The 21,998-nt window shown below is 41.3% G+C and overlaps 1 protein-coding gene across 8 annotated transcripts in view; it reads right to left on the reverse strand.

Moving 5' to 3' along the window:
• The window catches only part of CUX1 (cut like homeobox 1), a 281,378-nt gene that overhangs the window by 21,601 nt on the left and 237,779 nt on the right, over positions 1-21,998 (reverse strand). For 7 of the 8 annotated variants that reach the window (XM_056326647.1, XM_056326649.1, XM_056326651.1 and 4 more), the window contains 2 exons: positions 17,298-17,562; positions 461-12,243 (listed from right to left, as the gene is read on the reverse strand). The exons of the other annotated variant lie outside the window; for it this stretch is intronic. In XM_056326647.1, coding sequence (XP_056182622.1) covers positions 11,532-12,243; positions 17,298-17,562 — 977 coding nt within the window. In that variant the 3' untranslated portion in view covers positions 461-11,531. Of the gene's footprint in view, positions 1-460; positions 12,244-17,297; positions 17,563-21,998 lie in introns of those variants that run through there. 8 annotated transcript variants of the gene reach the window in all.

A 21,998-nucleotide genomic window follows, 5' to 3' on the forward strand; every position in this document is an offset into this window, starting at 1 on the left:
TAAAGTATCTGCAAAAATAGTGAGCCAAATATCTGGGAAAATTCTTTTACATTTTCATTTTTGAATCTAAAGCATTTCTGACTTCAATGTCTTTAATTTTTACAAATTAGCTAAGATATCATTACAGCGCTCAATACAATCCCCCTTGCAGTCTCAGACCCAAAATACGTCTTTCCCATCTATGAAGCCAGGTGTCCACCTCCCGCTGACTGCAGCAGGAATCATCACACTTGAACTTCCCTGAAAAAAGGATACGGTTTGGAAATCTAACACTTCAATATTTAAGGTATTGAAAACATTCCCCCCACCTCCCAGAAATCAGAAAGTCCTCCTCCCCTGGCCAAATACCACCAAAGCCAACCCCTTCATCCCCCTGCGCATCACTGCAACAGAACCCCCAATGTAAATGTTTGCTGCTTGGACTCAGGTCTCACCTTAAGAAAAGACAGCCCACGCGTAATTGTGTTTGTATAAAAGATATTTACTTCAATTATCACACCTAGGGTGCTAGTGAATAATAATAATAATACATCGTGTGAGTTTCATACAGTGATATTGCTTCTCCATATCATATAGGGACCGTTGTACAGTGCTGAGAACAAACATTATATGGCTAACCAAACAAAGACAGAAGAAACAATGCCATTCTGCTGACGGAGGGAGCGCTGCCCTGCTACTGCCAGCCATATAAACTCTTACTTTTATGTTTAAACAAATACCAAGAAATAAAATGTTACAAAAGATGAGTCACAGCAACACAATGTGGGCTTCTCAAAGCTACTTGTACAAAAAAATGACACTTTTTTTTTTTTTTTGGTCAATTGGGTCTTTGTGAGGATCTTTTTTTTTTTTTTTTTAATCTGTGATTGTGAATATAACAAACAAGCTCTAAAAACATCTAAGACTTAGTGCGTTACAGAAAAAATATAAAATACTGCTAAAAATGTAAGACACCACAATACACTGGGGTAAAAACTGAGCTTATTATTAAAAAAAAAAAAAAAAGTTCTCAGGAAAAAGTACACCACTTTCTGTTTGAGTTCATCTTGTGCTGTGTTAGTAGTCGGGGCATTTCAAAGGTCTGCCCATTATCATGGCAAGTAGTTATTGCACAAATGCAAAGAGTTAATTTTTTAATACAAAAATGAAAAGGGACATGAAGGAAACAATTAAAAAAAAAAAAAAAAAAAAAAAAAAGAACATCCCCCCACCCCCTCCCCCCCCCAGCCTCCATCTGCTTTGGAATTAACGTCCAAATTCGTACATTTGACATTCTCGCAGCATTTCCTGCGAGTGGGACGCACGGTGCCTGCTTTCAGAAAAGGAACGGTAGAAAATGCTTTTCAACACAGAAATGCATAGAGTGTTCTGACAGGAACAACCTTTATGTTTGGCTGAGGTGATCCAATAGTTACCGTCGGGCTTTTTTTTTTTTTTTGCCTTTTTTTTTTTTTTTCCTTTTCTCCTTTTTTTTTTACTTTCAGACTATGCCAGAAGGAAAAGAACCTCGCGTGGGAAATTCATCTGATGGTTTTTAGTGGGACACCCTCGAAAGGCAAAGTGCAAATTTGCTTCCAAATCCACAGAAGTGGTGATGTGCCCTGCAACTAGCTCAGCATCTCCCATCTCCGCCCGGTGTTCTCCTGGGTGGTGCTGACCGGAGGCCCTTCGCATCGTCCCTCGTGCAGACACACGTTCCCCTGCGCCGAGCAAGGGGCAATTTCTAGCGCCAGAGTTTTCAGTTTGGCTTATGCAGCTTTTCTCTCGCTCGCTCGGGAAGCGTTACCTAGTCAGGGAAAGCCTGTCTGAACATGTTTCGACACTGCAAGAAAACTAAACTCCTCCGTGACAAAGATCAATTCACAATGTGTATTTCCAGAGTTCACACCAGGAAAAGTTGCTGCTGCACAAGGTAAACTTTTTTTTTTTCTATTTTTTTTTTTTTTTCCTTGACCAACTTTGAATGAGAAGAAAAATCAGCTCTGAATTCAGGAATTCAAACATATGCCAACAAAGATGAACATCACAGGAAACCAGTCTCTCATTTTAAATTAACACTCTTGAGTAAATGGCAATGTACTTTGACAAAGGGGCACTGCATCTTCATGAAATTCTCAGTAGAGGCTCTAGGAGGCTAAGGGTATTTTCTCTCTCTGTATATTTTAAGTCTCTTCTCTCACAACTGAGGCTTCTTATTCTCAGTCCTAAATTATTTTAAAACTATTTAAATAATATTATTTATTAGGCATTTAGATAAAATACTTTTTTTTTTTAAATGATTGCTCTAGAAAACACAACAGGGGCACAATGATATGGATACTACGACGAGCCGACACCACCACGCTCCATCGCTAGGACAGCCCAAACTTTCTCCAACGTCTGTTTAGGGGATATGTATACTCCTGTTGTGTTTATATCAAACAAAAACAAACCTCAAAAAAAAGAAACTGTTAAAATTAATCTCATAAATAGGAAATATTAGATTGTTTTCCTAATTACAAACCACCTTTATATATTTCACCTTATGATGCTGTAGAGAGAGCAAGCTTGAAAAATAACACAAGCGCTGGAAAGGGCTGAGGATGCCGGTGGGTGAAAGCCTGTTCTTTCCAAAACCAAATTAAGACTGGAATGACTTTACAGTGCCTTGCCATCCAGAGACAATGTGGCTCTGGGCATGGAAATGAAGACAGCACGTATTACTAATGGCACAAAAGGAGATGGTGGCGGTTAGCAATGGCTGAAGTCCACGAATGTTTCTTGAATGCTGACAGACCTACGAGTACGCCGGGTGAGACTGAGCTTTACGAGCATTAACGCTGCCGGGCGATGGTGGACTTTCTAACCCGAGACCCCACCGTGCTGCCGGAGCCAACCCAGAGGGATATATATAATTTTTTTTTTCCCCAGGAACCTGAATTCTCAACTAGAGCTCACGCTCGCCTGCATTTGACGGCTGAGACACGAACCTCCGAACACAGAACGCGAATTTCTATTGCACAAAGACTTAACGCACAGTGTTTGAAGTGCTCATTAGCAAAAGGGGCAACTCGTGTTGGGCATTTGCTCCTTGATCAGTGTTTGCTCCCCCCACCCCCCAAATGAAAAGCGGCCGTGAATGCTGCAATCTAGATCACTGTGCTTCAGATTATTCTCCATGAAGAGATTAGGAAATAAGGCACATAGCTTTCCAAGTATAGAAAGTTTGTTAAATAGGAAATTTCAGGAAAGTAGCAAAAATGAAAAACTTAACGGGAAATGCAGTAACAGACAGGATTTTGATGACACGCCTACTGAATGAAAAGAAAATAATTCCAAGCTAAACTAAAATCTTTCCCCCCCAGGAAAGAAACTGACCCATGATCTCCATCCCCCTAGAGGAGGCAAGAAGGAAATGGAAGCCCTGATCAAGGAAAAAGAAAAGTATGATACAGATGTGACCTTGCTTATGCCCCACACACCTCCTTTACAAACTAGATGCTCAAGTACTCCCTGTATAGCCTGTACTAGCATCCAGAGGTAACTAGGTACTTTGGAAACACTTTTAAAGCTAGTAATAATTTACCCACATATAAATTATACATCAAAATAGCACTAAGGGTCTAATGCAAGCTAACAAAAGCCAGAAAAGTCTGATTGAAAGACTGATTGTAGAAACTATTTTCTGTAGTTACTTGGAGGTAAGATTGTACTTCAGAGCAAGTCAAGTGCCAAGTTTTATTTCTTCTCTTGAAAAGACAGATGCTTGCCTTTAAAAGGAACTGCATAACAGAGAATTTCTGTCTCATTCCTAAGAATACTTCAATTTTCAGCTCAGGGAGAGCAAGAACGAACTGCTTGTTTTAATTTAATACTTGGCATAATTTACTGATCAGCTGTTTTTGTGATTGTTTTTGATATGTCTTTGCTGTTCACCTTCCTGCTGTACACAGATATAGGAGAAAATATTTTACATGTGCAAATATCTGGCAAATTAACTTCCTGCAGGCTGTATCAAAGCAAAACCTACAGACCAACTGTTACAGGATGCTACAGACAAGGTCTGACCCTTCCTTTCAAATCACTTGGCTTCTGCACATCTCAGACCCTTGGAATTATTTTTCTGTATTCTGAACGTGATCTTCCCCCTCCTCATTAGCTAAACCTGCATATCTCAAACAATCCAATCTCTCAGATGGCTAATCCCCTCTTTACAACAGGGAACTTAGCTGACAAGTGGGAAAATGGCATCCTCTATGCACTGAAATACATACTGGTTTGAAGCCCTCACTCACCCACGCCCCAAATGATTTCACGAATTTGGCTGTAGCAATTCTACTGCACTATTAGGACCAAGCATGCTAATACTACATATACAGAGGGGCTTTTCCATACTGGAATCATGTACATATACACATTTAACAACTCCTAAAAATGCATATTAATTACCCGCATAGACAGAAGAGGATAACGCAACTTAACGCCATTATTCTTGTTATCAATAGAGAGATTGCGCTGTTATGAACATTACCACAGAATTACACAGTAACTATGCGAAAAGCAGGTATGTCACCATAACAGCTGGAAATTCCTGGCGCGACTCTCCATTTCCAAGGATCTTTGGATGAAGATTGTACTACATAGTACAAACATCTCTAAAATTAAAACAAAAAGTCAAAAGAAACAACATCATGGGGACTTTAGGCATCCACGTTTGCTGTACTGGTTCCTGCACTATTTCGTTACGGTTAAGAATGCAGTCATTCTCTGTGCTTGGCTGGTTCAAATTATAAAGAAACTGAAATGATACCGTGAAACCAACAGTTTTAATAATAAGAAATCTACAGAACTGTGGCAAAAATCTATTAACATCACTGTGAGTAAAGCAAGCTTGAAAAACGGCAGCAATTGTCCTTCATAGAATAGCTGGACAAGGAAAAATACAATAATCTTATTAATTTTTTAAAAGGAGTCACTTCCTTTTAATGCACTTTAGTGCCAGAACATGTTTGTGAATAGCAATGAAAATCACACCCAGGAATCAGATCAGTTCTTTTCCATTCGCAGAACAGTTGTAGAAACGCAGGCTTCACAGACAGCCGAGGGCTTTGGGTTTGAAACGGAGCGCCCAGGTTTTGGGAAAAGCAGGTGTGATGCCTCCATCAGTCCCTGACTGTACCAGAGGATGCTGGTGAGGAGGCTCACCAATAAAGTTCAAGGAATTACTTTCTTCAGCTGGCAAATGACCTTACAGCTAATAAGTTATATTAAATATGCCACAGTACCACTTGGCTGGGGGAGAAATCATCCCTGAAGAGAGGTGGCACCACTCACATTACCTGTTTTTAAGGCTTTTTGAAAACTTAAGTGCACAGGCCTAACGCTAACCTTCTCCAAAAGGATAAACTTCACCTTCAGAGCATAAAACCTTTTTATCCTTGCATATTAATAGGGTAGGGTACAGTACATGACCTGGTCATGCAGGACAAATCGGTCCCTAGGTATAGCATAAAGGGCTTTTCTTGCTATAAAGTTCATTATTAACTATATTTTATATATAACATAGTCAATATATCCCATAAAAGAGACAGGGAGGAAAGAACAAAATTGGTGAAATAGTATTTCTACATTTTAGAGTTCAAATACGTATGCAAAGGAGACAGGGACTGCTAAGTCACTTTTCAAACTAAGAAGCTTGAGCCAGAAGAGAAATTCAGAACTTGTGCTTTCCACGCCAGTGATTCTCCTTGCAATTTAAAGCCATCCGGCAGGATTTTAAACTGCTGGGACAAAAAAGCCTTTTGTTTATACAGAATTTTAGAATTCTCTTATTTTTCATAAAAAATAAGTTGATTGTATATGCAATGCAAAGGAAGAAAACATTGATGTTCCAACCGTGGGGCAGCAGAAAGTGCAAGGGGAACACAGCAGGCCAACAGATGAGCGAACTGAACACTGCTTTGCAGCTGTTATATCTGTGTGAGTTCAGTTTAGGAATATGAGGCTACAAGCAGCTTGTCTCACCAGGGCCAAAACTGCCACTCGCTCATGGGAAAGACCTGATTTGGTTTTAGTGAACGTGAAATCCCGCCCCCACCTAAGAACCAACTTTTCTTCTTCTCCTCCTGTTTCTGATAGTCCTCAAGAAGCACTCACAGCTCAGCCACACACTGTGGTGGCTTTAAGACAGAGAATATCCTAGGATACATACACTGGAGGAAGAAGAAAGAAGAGATCATTTAAGAAATTCACGCGTTAGAAAGAGACACAAATGAAGCAAAAATAGTGCCCTCCATCTGCATCTTAAAATGTCACCACATTGGGTTTGCAACAAATTGCTAAGATTACTGATCTCTTTGCAACCTTGCTAAAGGCACCGGTCCAGATTACTGCGACATTTCAGCTCAAATAAACTATTTTGGATTCAAGTGCAAAGAAGTGTCCAAAACCAATTACTTTTTTTTTTTTTTTTCCCCACGTATTCTCATAATTTATATATGGTCAAAACGTTGGGATTTTTTCCTGTTTCTAACCTGCCCTGTTCTTTCTAGGTGCATTTTTATTTCATGTGAGCTTTAAGAATACTTTAAATTCAGAATTTTAAGATGGAGAATGACAAACTTCTGATGGCAGCTGTCCTAGTGGGGACTGTAATCACTGTTAGCATTTTCTGTTATTTCATTACATTATTTTGTCAGATTTCCCTCAATCTTATTTTAGGTGAATTTATCAGCTTTGTAGTCTGAATTGCCACCGAAATGATGCACTTCTCTTACTATTTCACCCATTAAAAGACTGAAAAATAGCAACTTTTAAGTAACTGGATCAGAGAATATTGCATAGAATTGTCGTGTTCATGAACCCCCTTGTCTAGACAATTCCCATATGAACAAGTTCCATAAAAATAACGCAAAGATCTTTCACCTAATGAGAAAGGCACATACATCCTTTTCAACTGTAAGATAGATCTCTCCTATTACAGCAAGGAGTTTATTAGTAAAGGACTCACTAATTCATGATATGGGCAGACTGCACTGATACTGGTTCCTTTAAGGAGTGGCTCTATTTATAGGCATTTTACAGACAGATGAACAAATAACATGGTCAAATTTTATGGCATCAACAGCAATTGTAATTAAATGCATTTCTGCCAATAAACGTGCACTTCTGTTGTCTGAAATCTGTATCCTCAAAAATGGAAGTGTATTGACAATCCTGCTGTATGACCCCTCTGCCAAGGGATACTCTTCCCTTGCTTTTAGCCAACAAAGTACCACACTGTTCTCCTTCCCTAACCATCCAGACAGAAAAATCGACAATTTTAACTGCAGTATAAAGACATTGCTGTTAAAATAGCCCAGGCCCTTCATCCACAGCTTTACTAAGAGCACGGAACTGGAAACAGAAGGAGAAAACAAAAATGCTTTTAAAGAACCGCAGGAAAAATCAAGACTCCTGGCATTTCTGAAAACTGCCTGTGCTTTTATCCATCAGGAAAAGAAACATCATCAGCCAGGGCTCTGTTGCCATGCTCTGTGCTCTACAAAACAACTGCCCTGTGAGATGAGCCCCACGCCACACGTGCCTGAATAACGCCTTTTCCTTTCCCAGGGATCAGTGACCCAAGAGGGTAAAAGCCACCGTGCCACTCTTTGGCATTTCTTCTCCTCCAATTTTTTTTGCCCTTTTAAATACGTTAAAAAAAAAAAAAAAAAGTTATTCCAATACACATTTTCCTAAAAGCATTACTTCTGAATGCCACACTTGATCAAAAATACAGCTAAAATCTTTCAGTGTTGCTGAAGTTCAGTCTCTGAATGGGGGAGGTCTCTGCCAGTTTGGAAAGCCAGTAGGTAACTCATCTCCAACAAGAGAATCTCAGCAGTAGTTCCAAGCTAATCCATTTTACTTCCCACCGAAACAGAAAAGCAGCTGTGACCTTGGCTAAAAACCGGGAACAAACAGCTGGGAACATCACTTAAACTCTACGAGCTTGATCTGAGGGTGTTCATCTGCCTGTGCCCTTAAATAAGGTGGTCACTAAGGAACCCAAAGTGACTCCCGGCAGGACGGCCCAGGTCACCCCAATAGCATCTCAGCAGGCTAAACCACATTCAACGCAGATCATTAAATATGAAAGAACAAAAGGAGCTAAGCCATTAATAAAGTGCCAAAAATATAGGAAATACTGACAGCATTTTATTTGATTAATTTTATAATAGATACCAATGACAACCCTTGGCAGGATGGAGTGACTTCTGACTTATGAATGCTGTCTTTATCCAGCAAAATTACATGATTCAAATGTAATAATGGAGCTTAGAATTAACAGTTAGTGTTATAAAAGAAAGATTTCCTCTAGGGCAAGCTACAGATATGCTTTTTAAAAATCATTACAGCATTAAAAACTGGGCAGATGCTAAAGAATCCTAAAGAACTAGTGGAAACCTGAAAAGCAAAACAAAAATAAATTTATTTTTTTTAAAAAAAGATATAAGTTTCAAGGCACTTATGTATTGCTTATTAAGAAGAGAGATTGACCTTAAGTGCTGCATTTGCGTTCAACCTGTGAATACAGTTCTGCTCTCGTATAATGCAGCAAGAGCTCTCAGTAAGCATCATGGAATGCAATCATATAGACACAGGCACAAGAACAGTTTGGGGAATATTAATTTAAAAAAACTCGTCAAACAGAAAAAAACCTCACTATCGAGAAAGCTGAGAGTAACCACTTGACTGCATCAAGCACCTGGATCTCAAATCAGCAGACGAGGACAGTAGAAACAGACTGGCAAGTATATTGCCTAGAATTAATAAAAAAAACCCAACCTGAACCAAACAACAACAAAGAAAAACGAAATAAAAGAACGTAAGAAAATATCTGTGTCTTCTAGTCAGAAGTTTTGCTTCTTGGCTGAAGACGCATCTTGTTATGACTTGTATTAAGGTATGTGTATTTTTACCAGGACGTGCATTTATCGATGGAGCTGTGCTTTGTAAGTCAAACCAGGACACTGTACAGATACAGAGAGGTAACACTTGGCTTCCCCACGTTATTTCCCTTGCTGGCCATTCCCACAGACTAACTGCACTCCAGATAAGAAGCCGTAACCGCTTCCAGCACGTGCTGTCACATACTGGTGTCTGTTATTACAAATTGTCTCCTCAGCACATCACAGAAAGGGGCAGTTGCTCTCTCTGTTTCTCAATTTTACTTTTGCATCACAAGTCCCCAATTACCCAAGGAGGTATCCTGAAACAGCTAGCAGTAAAAATAGGAAATAAATCCCTGCCTTTCAGCCTCCTAGAGCCTTCTTTTCTTAATCATGAAAAGGATTGATTTTAGTGTACTGATTCTTAATTTGTGAAAACTTGCGCTAAGTGCTGCTGTTGCATGTTAAGAGACTGTAAATGAAATACATAAGTTCTAAAACATCATGCAAGAAATGTGGTTTCACATCTTACAGTCAAAAATCCTACTAATGAATTAATACAAGCACACTGAGGTGTAATATTGGGAACATACCTTTAAAGTCGGAACTCCTCTCCCCATCCCTCCCTCCCCCAAAATCAGAAAAGTAATATTAATTAAACTTAAGAAGTAATGAATGCACCATTAAAGTGTCATCAAAAAGATGCTGACCTAAGACAAAAGTTCAATGATACACAATACGGTCAAAAAGTCTTCAATCAATAATATACAGTATGACAACTACATCTTGTAAATTATACCCAATACTGCCGGCAGTCTATCCCTCTAAAGAATATTTGCCCCCTTTCATCCCTTCCTAACAATCAGATAATAAAATACAGCACCTATAAATAAGCAAAAAAAAATTATATATATATATATTTATATATATATATATATTCCGAAATCATCTATTGTTAGTTTTAAAGATATGGCAATAAAGGAGTCTAAATTAGCAAACTTGTAGAAGCCATAACTGATAAAACAGCTTATTGAAAAAAGGTGGCAGTAATGCACTCTATGTGTGCACAAGTACGTAAGAAAATACACAGACGTATAAAATTGCACGCACACACTCACGCACACACATCCTTCCACGCACCTCTATGCTCACGCATATACATATAGACAACAGGAGGAGTTAGAGACAAGTTAGAATTTGATTTGTACTTTGATCAGCCCTAACCTGTGCATAAAATAATGGAAAAAGGCTGTATTTCTGCAGGGCAGAATGGTCTAGACTGGGACTCGAGAGCATGAATGTTTTGGTTTGGAGTTTGGGCTATTTCCATCCCGGTAAGAGCCCGTCTGGTCATTGCCATGTACTCTTTATCCACGCAAAAATAAGCTTCCCACAACTAAAACATATTTAAAATCAGTGCTTGCGGTGGGAAGAGATTCAGTAAATGGCCACCAACAGCAGGAAAAGGTCTCTATCTGAGGCAGCTCCAGTCCCCTCTTAGTGGTGTGTGACAGCAATCGTACACGCGAACTGCATTTTCATTGATTCCAGGTAAGCTGAATATTTTGGGTTACAGAATACGTCCCCAAAGTAGCAGGCTGAAATGTTACTGGCCAACATTTTTTTGAGCGATCTGTCTTTACTGAAAGGAAATTCAGTACACTACGAACCAAGTGAAATGATCAAGTACATGCTGTTTCTAAGTTGTCTCCTAAACCTCCTAGATATGAGGTCTGATCAGCGTGCTCTGTGGTTAGAGGTTAAAAAGCAGATTATAAAATACCTAGATTCAGATTTTTTTTTTTTTGTCCTGATTTGGCCTAAAATGGAGTGTATTAAACAAATTCTGGTCTGCAAAAGACCAGAATCAGTTAAAGCTATGAAACAATGTGCACTACGTGTCAATATTCTATTTCACTTACAAGAAAACACTAAGTCAGCTACCACAAATTAAGATATTTTCCTGATGTGACTTTTTTTTTGTTTTGTTAAAAAATATGTGGAGTAAATGTGTTTTTTTCTTTTTAATTCAAAGTTTCAAACAACAAGATTCTTTTCTTTTCTTGAAAATATGTAGGAATCCAAACTAGTGTGTTTAGAGTCGGTTGACTGTGCAATCTCTTAGTGGCAACTGAACAGCTACAAAAAACTTTCTTTTTTTTTTCTTTTTTTTTGAAAAATCTCCCCTTTTTTCCTGGTTTAAGAAGATAATAGTGTATTATCGCTCTGTAGCCATTAGATGGCAGATAAAAAGCCCCCTTTTAATATGTGGGTTTGAATTTTTTTTTCTTTTTTTTTCTGTTTTTCTTTTTTTAAAGCCCACACCAAAGAGGAGGGCACAAGGCAAAGCTGTATGAGTTATTCCAGAAATTGTGGAAATCACTTAGGGCAATAATAAAAACACTTCAGGGTACAAAAAAGCTTGACTACACATTTCAGTTTTCTTCCTCGAAAACACAAACATAAATTGGGCTTAACGCTCCTTTTTGTTTTCTATATGCACCTTGGCCTATGGCGTTTTTGCCCTGTGGCCCGCAGGGCGGTTAAGTGCGCAACACAATAAAACCAGTAGAGGTCCAGTTTCACTTCCCAGCTCTCCAGAGTTGGGCGAGTTTAATCTCAAAACTCCCACTCGACGGCCTCTTCTCGACTCGCGGCCTTCTCCAAGCGGTGGATGATGTTGTTCAAGTTTGCCGCTTTCTTTTTCCTCAAGGAGCTGTCTCGCGTGTTCCTGGAGCTCGCTGCCTCGGAGAAGCCGAACAAGCTCTGGAGAGAGTTGGCTTTCTGCGAGCCTGCGGCCGGCGTCGAGCTCGTACTTGGCACACTGGAGATTTTCTCTGAACTTTCTTTTGACTTGTAGGAGCTCTCCCCTGTAAGGACTGAGGTGGAGGCAGCTGAGGTAGAGGCATCCCCTTCCGTGGCAGAGTTTGGCAGTGTCTCCAGAGCTTCTCCCGGGCGCTGCGATGCTGGCGGAGAGCTCTGGCGCGGTGCTCTGAGCCTGCCCTCGTCGTCGGTGTCCTCCAGGCTCTCTGCCTGGAACGGCTCCGCTTTCTCCGAAGACCTGGCGCCTTGCAGTGCCTCCTCCCCCGCCTCGAACGCCGACTCCGCTGGCCCTCCCTGAGACTTTGTGGTTGCATTGCTGTACTCATCCGCCTCCGGGCCACTCGGCTTTCCTTCAGGTGGGCCTTCTGCGTCCACGCCATCGCAGCTGTCTCCCTCAGAGCTGTGAGCGGCCCTGCTGCTTCTGGCGGAAGGAGAGTCGCTCGACCCAGCCTGGCTCTGGCTCCCGGCCTGGATCTCCTCGATGAACAGCTCCCGGCGGATGCGAGACCTAGGAGACAGGGGAGAGGGATGGTGAGTCTGCTGGGGCTCACTCGGAATCACCCTGCTCTACAGACATGCCGTTCCAGGTGCCCTTCCCTGAGATGCCATTTTGTCTCAGCCACAGGGCTGTGCGACGTGCCCTTCCCTGAGACGCCATTTTGTCTCAGCCACAGGGCCGTTCGACGTGCCCTTCCCTGAGACGCCATTTTGTCTCAGCCACAGGGTGGCTGCACTGTGCCGGGTCAGCAGGAGCGCTCGCACACTCGAACCCAAAAGACTGCCTGAAAAGGCGTTTGGAAGAACATGAAATATTGTCTCGATGCCCTGAATTGCATTTTCCCCAGGCGGCTGCTGGCTGCGAAGCCCGCTGTGCTGGAAGGATGCAGGCTGCCGAGGCTGGGGTGCCCCGGGGGCTCCCCACAGCCTGGAGGGGGCCAGCAGGCCGAGGAGCCATCTCTGGTGGCTTCTGCAGCGCTTTGTGCCAAGACTGACCCCTCTGACCCAACCAGGATTCTGCGTATTTATCGTAAATCTGACACTGATGACCTCCCCTTCTAGTAGCCTCAGTGGGCATCATGGAATAAACCAGAAATACAAACTTTACGCAGATAATCAATTTGTACTAAAATGATCGGTGAAAACCAACGACAGCTCACCTGCCCTTTTTCTGCAAGTTTAAATTAACTTTGTAATTGTATGCTCGACTTTTACAGCCCTGGCTGTGGTTTAAGGGACAGAGACGAAAGGTCCTGCAGCCTCCCACCCCCACTACAAGTCTGACACCAGGTAGGTGAAACTCTACAATACGCTGGACCAGAAAAGGGTGGATTTTAAAAATATGAAAACATTTTTAGTAGAACCAGAAAAAAAATGGCTTGTAAATACAAACCAATCCAGATTTCCACTAGAAATGAGCCACAATTTGCCTAAACAAAACACAAGGATAAAATCTGGACAACCTTCCTTGGCGTTCTGGATACCAAGGAGAAATGAAGATGAAACAAAGGCTGTTGTTCTGGAAGTGCTCTGGGGAAGCAAAGCCTTTTGACAGGTTGTCAGTCTATGAGTTAAGTTTGACTTCTGCCTCATTTTTTATTTAAAAAATCGATTTCAGAACATGAATAGTGACAAGGCAAGCAGTGCACTGCAAGGGAATTAATGCACTCCATGTGTGGTTAAAAATGCCTGGTGTGCCACCTTGTGCCTCCTATTACTTCAGGTGTGCAATAATACCCCGAACACGCCACCTTTGCCATTTAACTTGGTCCTTCCACCCTCTTCCTTCTCTAGGAGCTCCCAAGATCCTCACAAGTACAGAACAGTATGAAAAAATCTTAGGGTCTAGGCTAACTCATTCTCTGTAGCGCTCTGACGGGAGGAGAGGTTATGACCGTTGTTCAGGTCCTTATCAGCACCCAAGAGGGACCCCCAGTGACCTGCGGTCACGGATGAGACTACAGACACAGGGAGAGTTTAGCAAAGCCGTCATCCTTCAGAGCGAAGGTAACACTTTCGGTTTTAGCCTGGGAGAACTGCTAAGGGTCTTGCAAATCACAAGTGAAATGCTGTCCCAACGCTGATGGATGTAAGAATCTTCCTTTTTTTACTAAATGTGCTACAGAAGACAGCACACTGTGGAAAAAAATTAGGATAAATGCAGAACGCCATCTGAATACTGCTTTTGAAGCTAACGATATTATTGACTGACTTGAAATGCAACTGAGTATTTCCACAGTACTTGCTGACTCCACACTTTTCAAGGATTTAGGGGGTCTGTAATTTTCCCTAGGAGAATATTACTCACCTAATAGAAGACCACAGGTGCTAATGTTAATTTTCTATTACCATTAATTGCATCCATCCTGCAACATCGATTATCAGGCTCTATTTATGCCTGTAATCTCCCTGCATGGACATCGATCCAGAACATGCTGCTTCTGTTAACATTCGCCCAGTCAGGAGAGGAAATAGGTAAGGGCTTTGTGCCTGCACGGCATTAAAAATACCTCAGCTCCATCAAGATACTGAATGATGACATGCTCATTGATTATCTTACCACAGCCCTACAGAATACAGGTTTGATGTCTGGAAATCCCTGGAATTCACACTCAATATATTGCTTCTGGAATCTAGTCTGGCTCCTGATTAACACAGTAATTAAATCCCTACAGTAAAGAAGAACTAGTGACAGCAGCTCAGAAATTCCAGAGAGCATTCCTCTTGGTGGAAGGGGTTGGCCTCAGCATCAATACATCCTACTGGCATTCATCAGTGTAACTCAAAACATCAGCGATCTCCAGGGGTGTATGTTCAAGTTCCCTGTACATGCCTTCACACAACATCTGAACAAGCACAATGCTACAGTTCATTGAAAAATATGCCCAGAGTAAAAGCAATGAAATTTAGGATCCAGGAGTGCTAGATTACAATTCAAGAAAGTTTGGTTTAATTCCTTGTGCTTCTGCAGCATCATCTCTGTGACCTTACTGAGTTTATGCGCTAGTTTCCACATATGAAGCAGGACAGAAATCCCTACCTCCTACTCTTTTGTACCATTCTTAAGACAACAGAGCCTCAAACTATGATGTGTCCTATATGTGCTTCACTAATGCAAAGTAAGGTGAATTTATTTTTAAGTTCTGAGAGCTATTTGATTGGTATGGATACAAAGCCACAGACTTGGATTAAGTTTGCAGACATGTCAAAATCCTTTATACCTACTTATATTCTGAACTGAATTATTTCTTCGCCTGCTACAAATTTTTTTTTTTTTTAATTTCTTTTGCTGCAGAAAATAAACGTTAGTGCTGACTTCCCATCTGGTGGATAAAAAGGTAGATTCTGCTGTAGCAACAACCTTTGGAAAATGAGGTTTGGGCCAAATCCCAAAGGAAAAGCATCACTGCAACAAGATTCCCAAGAGACAGGAAGACAAGCTTGTCCAAATCTGTACCTTGCCTTACCTGAAGTAACTTCAAAGAAAAATTTATATTAAATAATAACTAGATGGTCTGAGATGTGGAACTGCTTATGTATGAAGACTTTGGTTTGGAAAAGAAATGGCTGAGGGAGAGTATAAAAGAGATAAATAAAACTAAGTGTGGCCTGGAGAAGATGAAGAGGGGAAAGACTACCCATTTCTTATAATACATGAGCTACGGAACAGTCAGACCCTGTTCCCCTAGCAGAACATGTACCTCTTCTGCAATGTCCTGTAAATGATTTAAGAGTACTTCATGCACGAAAGCTAAGAAAATTATTGTACAGAGGAGAAGAACAGGCACGTGTTCCGATTTTTCAGTGGTGGCAACCACTCAGAGCACCCAGGGCTCCAAACAGACTTGAAACATCTTTTTTAAAGTCCTGGAGACTCATCTGGGAGCAGGTCCAGGTCACTCAGTACTGGCAGGCTTGTACTACCCACGAGCCTCTAGCACCTTGTTTATACATTCTTTATTTTGTATACAACTGTCAGCACCTAGTCTACATTAATGTATAGCTTGGTGTGGCTAAACAGGCTGATCAATCATGACTTGTCACGCTTTCTCACAGCACGCCTAAACAGGAGATCTCATGATAATGAGGAAGATGACACATGCCACCAGTGCTCCTGCTCTCATCTGTGTAAGTGAGAACAGCACATTTTGCTGTCAGGCCGAAGGGAACATATTTTCATAGGCATTCCTCCAACTCGTGCATAATTGCCTAGAAGTGGGAATTGGAAGAGAGGCCTGCATTTGGAGAACTCTGAGCAGTGAAAGAGGCTGCATCTGTAGCGAATTCAAGTCAATGAAATTCAGTGTAAATATGATTACTCGTTGGTTATAATTTTTAAATTTTATATTGTTTACTATAAACATTATTTAACTATTGTGCATAATATTTCTGAGATATCTCATTAAACTGTGCTGCTTCTGCTTCAGCAACTTCCCTGTTCGTCATGGTTTAACCCAGCAGGCAGCTAAACACCACACAGCCGCTCTACCCCAGCAGAAACCAGGCCATTGCTAAAAGCTGAGGAGGGCCAAAGTGGAAAATACTCTTTAAATGTTAACAGTTTCCAAAACCAAACAGGTTTAGCTATCTGCACTAATTAGGAACATTACTGGCTCCAAGTGAAGGAGCAGAATAGTACTAAATCTGGTATCCTAACTGTACCTGTTCAATATTCATTACCACAGATTTCGTAGAGCAAAGTCTGCTGAACTAATTAAGATTCCCAATCCCGAGCACGGTTGAGAATATGCTTACTCAAATCCTTCTAATTCTTACATGCCATTCCAGCATTGTTCCTTTTTATCAGTCTCTAGGCCAAAACCTACTTCAATGGTTCAAATGTGGAGAAAGTTCCTTCTAATATGACAAAGGAACTAAACAGACCGACATCTTATTTCATTTCAGTGACTCCATGATTTTATCATAACAATGAAATAAACCTGCGATCACATCTGACTTCAGGGTTATCTGTTCTCTGTCCCTCATGACTGTGGAGCTTCCCAGAAATACAGCACACACGGTGTCTAATTGCAGAGCTCAGAGGCTCAAGACCTAAAACCAAATCCTCTTTTTGCAGGAAAATTATACGATGAAAGCAGTGCAATTCTGCTGTCACCCAGAAGAGGACACTTCCAAGCACTCCCCGCCAAGGCGTAACACACACAAAACACACACCTATACATGCATGTCTATGTGTGCCAGTATATGTCTGTGTGAGTGTGCACATGCAAGCAAGAAAGACCAGCCTTGCTTACTGCAATGGAATTTATAAATATTCAATAGTGGATATCTCTAAATCCACGCCCACCCCAAAAATGAGACTTTCTCTTTAAAAACACTACTTACATCAATATGTGAATATTGCTGTTCCTCAGGGATGACTTAAAATTAGTCTGGAGCATTAGCATTACTGTTAGTTAGAACCTCCCTGCTGTCGAAACTGTTCATTTTGTACAACCGCTCCGTGCTAGCGGAAGCAGACACAGTCTGCTGAAGCGGAGTAGCACCCTGCCAAAGCAAATAAAATAAATCCTTTATGAGTAGGGCTCCCGGGAGATCTCATACCTGTAATTGTGGAACCAGTTGATCACGGTGCTGGTTTTCAAGTTGAGCTGCGTAGCGAGTTCCTCAATGGTTTTTGGTGATGGGTATGGCTTTTGCTGGTAGGCTCGTTTCAGAGCTTCTTTCTCTTCTGGTGCCAGCACCACCCGGGGCTTCTTCAGCTGATGCTGCGGCTGCGGGCTGGCTCCCTGGCTGTAGTCTATTCCAGCGGATGAGGACTCACAAGACTGACTGTCGCTAACAGAGCTGTGTCGCCGTTTCATGTAGGCTGAAAGAGAAGTGCATCGGATCAGCCCCAGCTGAATACAAATGCAAAATCAATGAATATACGAGCCGTGGAATAAACGCGAAGATGACAGGTTGTACATGCATGGATGGGCTAGTCGAGAGAGAACAGAAAGGAAGGGGCATCATCAGTGATCAGAGGAAAGCAAATGTGGGGAGGATGCAAGAGGCAGAAAAAGAAGAAAAGAAAGTAAATCGACTGGAAACCTGCCAGTTTTCTGCTTTTTCAATGAATATGGGAAATTAATAACAGGGTTCAGTTAACATGACATATTCCAAATTCACTCTTTCAAGAGTGGCGAACTTCCACATAAGCACCTGATTAGGACAGCTGCACTTCATTTCAGCTGAAATGGTTTTGGCTGTTAAACACTTAAGGTGTACACTAAGGTCTCCCTGACACTTAAGGTCTCTAAATTAAAAATCTGACCGGGAAGCTGAAGGCAGCTGCACCTCCAACACACGATGGCGCCCGGAGCCCAGAGATCCTAGTGATGGGCTGAACAACCTGCCAGGGTTTGCTGCTTTTTCCTACAGATCTTCGCTATAGCGGTGACAGGTTATGAAAGAAAAACAGCCCACAGCATCCTCCTCCCCTACGCAAGGCTCTTTCAAAAATGAATGTACTTTCAAGAAAGCTCTTGCTGCCCTGATGGAGCTCAGCAAGGCTGATGGCAGAAGCCTGTGATACCACTGCTGACTCTCCTCCCCGATAGGGACTGAATTACCCTGGCAAATTCTGCAAGCGAAGAGTCCCAGCAAACACTGTCACTGACTTGATTGATTTACACCAGGCAAAGAGAGGTGGGATTTACTGCACCTGGCAGTATCATGCACAAGCATTGCTAATGAGGGGGCTGAAAATGGTAAATATAGACGAATCTTGTCAATAAAGTATTTAATGGCCTGTTAAATACCTTCTAGATATTTAAGAGTTTAGGTATTCAAGAGCTGCAATTTGATAACCTAGGCTATTAAGTTCCAGATTACACCAGCTTGACATCAATCTAGCAGGCACTAAATCTCCAACAGCCAGGAGCTCCAGTCAGAGCCAGGGACTGGTGGGGCACATCACACTGGTCAGCAACCAAATTCTTAAAAAAATGTATTTCTCTCTTCCTCCAGCTCTGCCTTTAGGTTGAGGGTGCACAAAGAATAAAAATTCAATGCAATCAAACTGAAATTTTCAAAGCCCTTCTCACACAAGTCAACTTCTGGCAGAGCTCCCTATGGGACTGGCTGGGCTTTCTGTCTCCAGTAGGTTTCAGCAACCTGTCCTCTACACAGTGGCACATCCAGTGGGATGTTTTTACACTGTGTCTTGCTACCATCAAAGTGAATTTTGAACATATTCTGTAACCTTTTGGGGGTATCTGCATGGCCCTCATTTTGTTTTGCCTGAATATGACAGATTATCTGTGGATTGCCTACTGTGTAAGATCACTGATACGGAACAGAATGTGAGTTGCTCATGATCCATCACTCTGCCATGATACAGTCCTGCATGCATTTGAAATAACTATAAAAAGCAAAGTTACTTTTTAAAAAAAATAAATTAAAAAAAAAAATCACCTACTTAAGTTGTTCTAGCTGGATGTAGAACTGCAAAGTGACTGCAGGTAAACACATTATTTCAAGGTGACCTACTGGCCTTATTTTTGCAGCCTTCAAGGAACTGTTACAACCTTCAACCATGGAATTAATCATTTCAGCAATATAATCTCGCATTTATTATAAGGTCTTCACTCTCCAAGACCTCCTAGGTGTTAAGGTGTTATTTCAAACTTGCATTCACATGCAAACTATATACAAGGTTCCCTTATTGCCTTTGATGGCACAACCAGGAGGTCCGAAAGAGAACATCTATCGCTTCAGCAACGTGCAGCAGCTTAAAGGAGGCCATGAGACAAACCAGAACCTCACATGGAAGATGTAAAAGGTGTTTAGGCTTATCTCTTAACTGGCATTTCTGGAATTTGGTCTGGCAACTGAGTTAACATGAGACACCCATGCATCAGGATGCTCTGAATCTCTGCTTTCTCTGCTCTCCAAAGGATGGCACTTCTGCCAGGTCAGAGCTCCCATCTTTAGACTCCTACGGACAGCATGGAGCTACGATAGCTTGGGAAACATTTCATGCCCTAATGCCTACCTCTGCTTTTGTAACTTGCAGTGGGATCACAAAAGGTGCAATAGATGATCTGGGTCTCTCTCATGTGAAGGGAACAAATGATATAAATGCACAGATTTCCTTAACAGAAAAATAAAGAGGAGGATGTCCCACTGTTCCGTCATAAGCAATTGTTCCTCTGGAGGATAATACATTAGCAGAACAAATTTCCACAGGGCCAAAGGCACAATCCTGGCCCTTCACCATGTGCTGAACTAGCACCTAAGCTTTAGGCTTTAATGACAGTCTCTGGAAACTTTAGATGACGTTTGTAAAAGCTTTTCCTTTTTAATTCTTATTTTAAACATATGTGCTGTGTGCAGACAACATAAGGAGATCGTTTAGCATATTTGCAGTGACAGCAAAGCTCAAACTGCAATCCAAGTCGCAAACACACTTGATTTTTGGAGAAGTCTGAGTTTTGTCTGTGCTCAGTCTCTGCTTCTCGGGAGACCTATGAAAAAATAACCCCTAAACATAATTTGGGCAAAGGTCTGGATGTGGGTCTGAGACCAAACTTGTCACGGCCAGCTCTATCCTCTGAGTTGTTCTACCTTTTTTCACCCCTGCTGTGGCCAGCCCAGCATCACCGTGTCCCTCTGGGAAGTCTCCCCAGCATGTGTTCAGCTACAGATGCAGCAGACGCTATTGCAGAACTAGCAGCTGCCCATTGAGGTAAACCAGAGCCCCTTTTAATATAGTTTTTATCTTACGCGGTATTGAATAAGATTATTAAAAAGTGAAATAATGGGGAAATAAAGGGAATTAAATTTTCTCCTGACAGCAGGCTTCAGTACTGTTCAGTGAGGAGTGTGACGTTACCAGCTGCACACGCACCGGGAGGTTATAAGGAAGAGGAATGAACTCTCCCAAGGCAGGAAAGGTGGTGCGGCGTGTCTGAGCCTAATGAGCGTGAACCCCCCCTTTCCTCCGAAGACACAGTTAATGTACACTGCAAATTTTCAGAACCTCTTAAAACGGACTTTAATAGCACAAACTTCAGACTGGCAGAACAGGAAAAAAAAAAATATATATGCAGCTCACCTTTATGATAATAATTAATTTACTACCTTAATAAAATGTGGCAAAGGAATAATTGATAGTAATGTTTCACTGGTAGCGGATACAGTTGCATTGTTCTTAAACTGACATTAGCTGAAGGGAAAGTTAAATTCTTAATGTGGCTCTAGAGCAATTTAAAAGGTTAAATCACAGGATCCTTACCTGCATGAAAGGATTTTGCAGAAAATACAGGGTTGGATTCACTTTAGAGTGCTGTGCTATGAGGACAGCACTTACACAGCTCAGGAGCTCAGTACAGAGTCTCAATGATTTATAGCCTTATCTCTATTCAGGTGCCATCTATAGAGCATATGTATTGTACAGTATTTGGTAAGAGTCCAGTTTAGAAAACAGTTTTGAAAGGATAGTCAGTACTACTTTTAAATTATTTTTATTTTATTTTCCTGCATTATGGGTGATATTCTCTGCGAGGCTATAAAAATCCAGCTAGTTGACAATTTTATTTCTGCCACGTTTCTAATACAGCAAAAACCATCATGGCTCCCTTTGGTTTACAGTTGTAAGTGGGAAACCCACGTGGATTTTACTCCCCATGGAAGATCGTACACGATTTGCAGTAAGATACTGCACTGCATTATATTATACCGGTTACTATGACAAGGATTTGAATTTCTCCTTACAAGCATGCAAGACTATGATTTTCCCAGAAGCTCCCTCACTCAAATTTTTAATATAATCACCAGGTTCTTGATCAAATGTGTTAATGCTTTCAGGACATCAGTCAACAGCAGTGCTTTCAGCGCATACAATTAATGCTGTCTGTACTAATATCACTGAGGGATAGCTTGAGAGATGCGTGTATCATTAATTAGTTAACTGCTGATAATGGCAGCCTATGAATCTCTCCTGTAAGATCACATGAAGGTACTAAAACCAAGGCTTTGAATAACCACTGTTTTTTAGCAATGAATTTAAAATACAGACAGTAGGATACATTTTCAGGATATACTCCCTATTAAGACACCCAATAACAACTTGGGTTTCTCACAGGTGCATACTCATGACCTAGCCATTTTATGTGTGTATTAACACAATCACCTTCCCTCATCCTTAGAAAGGCTACAAATTTAATTATTCTCAAATACTCTTTTATAAAGACTGCATTTTCATTCCTCCTAGCGACTACCAGTGCAGGACTGGCAAGAAGCTCTCTCAGGAATCAATGC

Source organism: Falco biarmicus, chromosome 1 (genome assembly GCF_023638135.1).
Source record: "Falco biarmicus isolate bFalBia1 chromosome 1, bFalBia1.pri, whole genome shotgun sequence".
Taxonomy (NCBI): domain Eukaryota; kingdom Metazoa; phylum Chordata; class Aves; order Falconiformes; family Falconidae; genus Falco; species Falco biarmicus.